At 58.6% G+C, this 5531-nt stretch overlaps 1 protein-coding gene across 1 annotated transcript; it reads right to left on the reverse strand.

Moving 5' to 3' along the window:
* Positions 1–611: 611 nt before the first annotated feature.
* Positions 612–3450, reverse strand: ACTA1 (actin, alpha 1, skeletal muscle). The gene is made up of 7 exons (XM_011999851.1): positions 3358–3450; positions 2346–2486; positions 1915–2239; positions 1637–1798; positions 1361–1552; positions 1088–1269; positions 612–1009 (listed from the first exon to the last, which is right to left on the reverse strand). Exons 2-7 carry the CDS (start codon positions 2472–2474, stop codon positions 866–868), a joined length of 1134 nt encoding a protein of 377 aa, XP_011855241.1. The 5' UTR covers positions 2475–2486; positions 3358–3450; the 3' UTR covers positions 612–865.
* Positions 3451–5531: the final 2081 nt, after the last annotated feature.

A 5531-nucleotide genomic window follows, 5' to 3' on the forward strand; every position in this document is an offset into this window, starting at 1 on the left:
ATTAGCTGGACGCGGTGGCACATACGAAAATATTAGCAACTGGGGAGGCTAAGGTGGGAGGACCCCTTGAGCTCAGTTAGAGGATACAGTTGGGCTCTGAGTGCACCACTGCTCTCCGCCCTGGGCGACAGGGGCAAGACCCTGTCTCTGTTAAAAACAAAAACAAAAACAAAATGACTTGTTAAATACAGAACACAGCCCCCTCTCAGATCTGGAGATTCAGTAAGGGAACACCGTAGGCGGAGCTGAGATGCCCTGAGAAACAGCTCTCCGGCCCCAGCACCATGGTCAGCGCCCGCTGCCAGAGGGGCCCAGGGCCACCAGCCGAGGCCGCCCCGGCAGGGCTGGCAACTCTTGGGAGCGCTGCGCAGAGGAAGAAAGCTGCCTCGCCACGCCCCAGAGGGTCAGGTCAGGCCACCAACAGCTGCCAGTGATCTGGGATGGATCTGATCCACTGGGGAAACCGGCAGGGGAGCGTGGGAAGTTGTAACTTTTGTCTTCCAGGGAGCCCATTCATTTGGGGTATTGTGAAAAGTGACTAAGGAGGATGTGGGGGGATGGGAATCCCTCTTCCGGCTCCACTCCCACCCCAAGCAAATAAACACGACCACTTTACGCAGCTTAACAGAATGACTTTAATGCTTCTTCAAGTTTTCCATTTCCTTCCACAGGGCTTTGTTTCGAAAAATAACAAAATGAGGTAATAAGTTAATGTATGTACACGTTATAAACACTGTGTCAGTTTACGATGGCAACAAAGGAAGTTGTTACAAAGAAAGTGAATGCGGGGTGGCTGGAGGTCAGCCGCCAGCCGATTGAGCAAATTCGTCGTCCTGAGAAGTCGCGCGCTGGAGGTGGAGTGTGTCTAGAAGCATTTGCGGTGGACAATGGAGGGGCCTGACTCATCATACTCCTGCTTGGTGATCCACATCTGCTGGAAGGTGGACAGCGAGGCCAGGATGGAGCCGCCGATCCACACCGAGTACTTGCGCTCTGGCGGGGCGATGATCTGCAAGACAGAGCGTGAGGTGGGGAGACCTCACCCCAGAGCCCACCCCACCGACAGCCCGCGCAGGCCGCCGCCCACCTTGATCTTCATGGTGCTGGGGGCCAGCGCGGTGATCTCTTTCTGCATGCGGTCAGCGATCCCGGGGTACATCGTGGTGCCCCCCGACATGACATTGTTCGCATACAGGTCCTTCCTGATGTCGATGTCGCACTTCATGATGCTGTTGTAGGTGGTCTCGTGAATGCCCGCCGACTCCATACCTGGAGACCGCGGAGGGGAGCGTGAGCGGGAGCTCTGGGCGTCGGGGGCCGGCGGGGCCTGGGGGCGGGGGCGCGGGCGCGCGGGGCTCACCGATGAAGGAGGGCTGGAAGAGCGTCTCCGGGCAGCGGAAGCGCTCGTTGCCGATGGTGATGACCTGCCCGTCTGGCAGCTCGTAGCTCTTTTCCAGAGAGGAGGAGGAAGCGGCCGTGGCCATCTCGTTCTCGAAGTCCAGGGCCACGTAGCACAGCTTTTCCTTGATGTCGCGCACGATCTCGCGCTCAGCTGCGTAGGGTAGAAGCAGGAGAGGAGCCCTCACTCAGGGCCCGCCGCCGGCCCTCCCTCCCGGGGTGCCGGGGCTCCGCGCACCTGTGGTCACGAAGGAGTAGCCGCGCTCAGTGAGGATCTTCATCAGGTAGTCGGTGAGATCGCGGCCCGCCAGGTCCAAGCGCATGATGGCGTGCGGCAGCGCGTAGCCCTCATAGATGGGCACGTTGTGGGTGACGCCGTCGCCGGAGTCCAGCACGATGCCTGTGCGCGCGGGAGAGAGTGAGTCGCTGGGGGCGAGGCCAAGGCTGGGCGCTCAGCGCTAGGGGAGGGGGCGGGGGCGGGGGCGGGAGAGGGGCCTGGGCGCAGCGGGCACTCACCGGTGGTCCTGCCGGAGGCGTAGAGGGACAGCACGGCCTGAATAGCCACGTACATGGCGGGCACGTTGAAGGTCTCAAACATGATCTGGGTCATCTTCTCGCGGTTGGCCTTGGGATTGAGGGGGGCCTCGGTGAGCAGGGTGGGGTGCTCCTCGGGAGCCACGCGGAGCTCGTTGTAGAAGGTGTGGTGCCAGATCTTCTCCATGTCGCCCCAGTTGGTGATGATGCCATGCTCGATAGGGTACTTCAGGGTCAGGATACCTCTCTTGCTCTGAGCCTCGTCGCCCACGTAGGAATCTTTCTGACCCATACCGACCATGACGCCCTGCGGATCCGAGACACCACGCACCCATTAACGCCGCTCCGGGTGGCACCAGACTGGGTTACGCGGGGACCCTGACCCAGCTCCTTCCGCGGAGCGGCAGCCTGACCTGGTGTCGGGGGCGGCCCACGATGGACGGGAACACGGCCCTAGGGGCGTCATCCCCGGCGAAGCCGGCTTTCACCAGGCCGGAGCCATTGTCGCACACGAGGGCGGTGGTCTCGTCTTCGTCGCACATTATGTCTAGTTTCTGCAAGGACAGGGAGACCGCGAAGAGGCGCGGTGCATCAGCGCAGACGTCTCAGCGGCAGCGGAGGAGGCCTGGCCGGCCCAGACGTCCTCCCTCCCCAGGAACCTAGGGATATCCCCTGCCAGAACCACTCAAATTCTGCCAGGGCGGCGACCAGGGGTTCTCTTCCTGAGCTTTGCCCCTGGCTAAGGGCTGCCCTGCACCAGGAAAAGGGGCACAGGGTCGTGAGACCACACTGAGAAGTCCTCTGTCCACACAGCCAGGGGAACATGTCCCCCAAGACCTGTCTGCCCTCCCTGCCTGACACCTGCTCCAGGAGCTGGACGCTGGTGCCCATGCTCTCTGCACCTCCCTGACCACATCTGTCACCTAGGAAGATAAGGCCTGGGCACTGCCTGCTGGCTGGGCCAGCGTGAGGGTGGAAGGAGATGCCCATGGGAAAGGCGTTGACACCCCATCCAGGGAAGAGTGACCTGTTAGGAACCCTATGACATTTCAAACTCAGAAAGGGCCTTTTTGCCTGTTGGAAACGGAGCATGGGTGGTCCTGGCTGCTCGCTCATTAGCTCTAGCGCTAGTTCGGAAGGGAACTGCCTTGGCGACAACTAAAGCAAAACCGTTTATCTCCCTAGGCACATCCTACATGCCGCATAAAGCAGCCCAGAGGGGCTAGAGAAAAATCTGGAGACGTCTAATTTCCAGAGTCTGTCTTGTCTCCTTTTTAAAGCGCATGTAGCTCCGGAGACGAGGCACAGCGCTCGGGGCGCAGGCTTGGGGCTGACCAGGTGAACCGACTGGGTTCTGCCCCGGAGTCCTTCAGGTTCCCCTCGGTATTGCCCTGTCCCCCTGTCCCCTCCCAACTCCCGCCCTACCTGGGCGGGTAGCTACAACTGCTACTCTCGGCTCGGGCCCTGGTCGCCGCGGGAGGGAAGCGAGGCTTCACTTGGCGCTGTCCGCTGCGGTGGCCGCTTGTCCCTCTGCTCAGGTTTTATATAGCCCGCGGGCACTCCCTCCGCGCCACCCCGCAGGAATGTCGCTGCCCTTCTCCTGCCATATTTGGGTGTTGGGCACTAGAGCCCCCTCCCTCGGCCGGTTCGCGGCCTGGGCCCCCGCCCGGGTCCCCTGCGTTGACCAAAGAAGGAGCGGGTTGGCCCGGTCCCAGGTAACGCGGGCCGGGCCGTATATGGAGTGTCTCCCTAGCGGGTTTGCCCCTCCTGACCCGACCCAGTTGCCCGCTGGAGGGGATGGGGTGGGGCGAGGGTCACCGCGTGCGCCGATGGGTGCATGTGTGCGCCTGCGCTCCGGGAACCACACCTGTTCCAAAGGCCTCCCCACCCATGCCCACTCTGAGCGCCCTGGGAGCTCGGGAAGGTGCCTGACTGCTAACTTCCAGTATTTCAACTCCTCTTCAGGTTCTTTGCTCAGATTCCCAAACTCCCACTTGCGACTACCGGGAGGAGGGAGACGTGTGGAGTGGTGGGCTTGGGCGGATTGGAGAAGCAGTCACTCCTGAGCCTCAGGCAGGGAAGGAAGGCGAACTCCCTCCCCCTTACGCCCCTGGAACTCCATTTCTCTCTTCCCACCCCTGAGCTCCCTGAATCCAAAAAGCTGAGCCACGTCGACCCCTTCCCCCACCGTACAGAGGGCCACCGGCGGCCGGAGGGCGCGCAGCTGTCGCAGGACCGACAACTGGCGGGGGGGTAGGCGAGGGCGGAGCGCCGGGGAAGAGGCGCGGGGGCTCCCGGGGATAGGCCCGTCAGACGCAAAGCCTGGGCACACGGAGCTGTCCGCCTCAGGGACGCGCAGAGTACTTGGGTCTCCTAAAGGGATTGAAGGGGTGAGGGTTCCCCTCCTCTAGGACGCACTGACCCCAGGTTTTGGTGGGCTGAGGCCCTCCCCCAACCTCTTCGGTGGCACTATGTGTGTCCCTCTCCTGGGGCTGAAAGACGAGGGTCATAACCCGGGACTGGCTAGACCTGGAATGGAGGTGGAGATGGGTGAGGGGCTCTTCCTAGATGAGGCTTTGCTGGTCCTTCCTGCCAATAAAGGGCGGGGGGAGAGGGGGGCAAGGACGCAGCACTCTAGGATGGGTGGCAGTTTTTCCTTCTGCAAAGGCTGAACAAACTCATCTTTATATTTAGAGGATGATGCCTGCCAAGGCCGGGCTGCCTCCCAGTCCACCTTAGAGTCATCACCTACCAGAGCCTGCTGCAGGTTCTATTTATATCACTGATATATGGGGCTATGCCTTTCAGATTTTCTAGAAGGATTTGGAGCTACTTATGGTAAAGTACAGTGGGGGTCAGCAGAGGTTACCCAGCTGGTGCCTGTCTCTCTCTCTCTCTCTCTCTCTCTTTTCCCCAAGACAAGGACAGTTCTAACCTTGTGGAGGGCACAGGAGGAGCAGTCTTTTGTGATGAACTCAGTGACATGCTTTAAGGGGGTACATCAGTGATACGGTGTGGGCCAGAACAGAATCACTCATTTTTCTGGTGTGCTTAAGTGCTCCTAAAATAGTTGCAATTCACATTTGGTAGTGGAAATCAGCAACTGGGACAGGTGCGGATTCTCTAAAAGGGGGATAGAAGCATATGTGACCCTCCTCTGTAGCCCACATCATGGCAGCTCATCCTAAAAATAAAGAAGTATTAACAAAAATGTTTTAGTGAATAAAATACTACCCTCCTAAAAACAATCAATTAAAAAATAAGGAGTTTGGCTAGTATAGGGACTACGTGGTGAGTATAAAGGCTCCTGTGGTATCATATTTAGTTCTTCCAAGTATTTTGGAGAATAAGTGAATAACTGACAGAACTGTATTTCATTTTTAATATCCTGTGTCCTCCTGTGTCAGCGAGTAGTGGAGGTACTTGAAAAAAACCACCTGGCAAATGAGTTGCATGTAACATAAGGGGACTAGCTTACATTTAGGCCTTGAAAGTAGGAAATTTGCTGCTGTTCACTGGATACCTCAATATCTGTTCACATTCCAAAGGAGAATGGGACTGTCACTATTTTTCAAAACTCTTGCTCAGTCCAACTCTTA

This window comes from Mandrillus leucophaeus, unplaced genomic scaffold (assembly GCF_000951045.1).
Source record: "Mandrillus leucophaeus isolate KB7577 unplaced genomic scaffold, Mleu.le_1.0 Scaffold604, whole genome shotgun sequence".
In the NCBI taxonomy this organism is placed as follows: Eukaryota; Metazoa; Chordata; class Mammalia; order Primates; family Cercopithecidae; genus Mandrillus; species Mandrillus leucophaeus.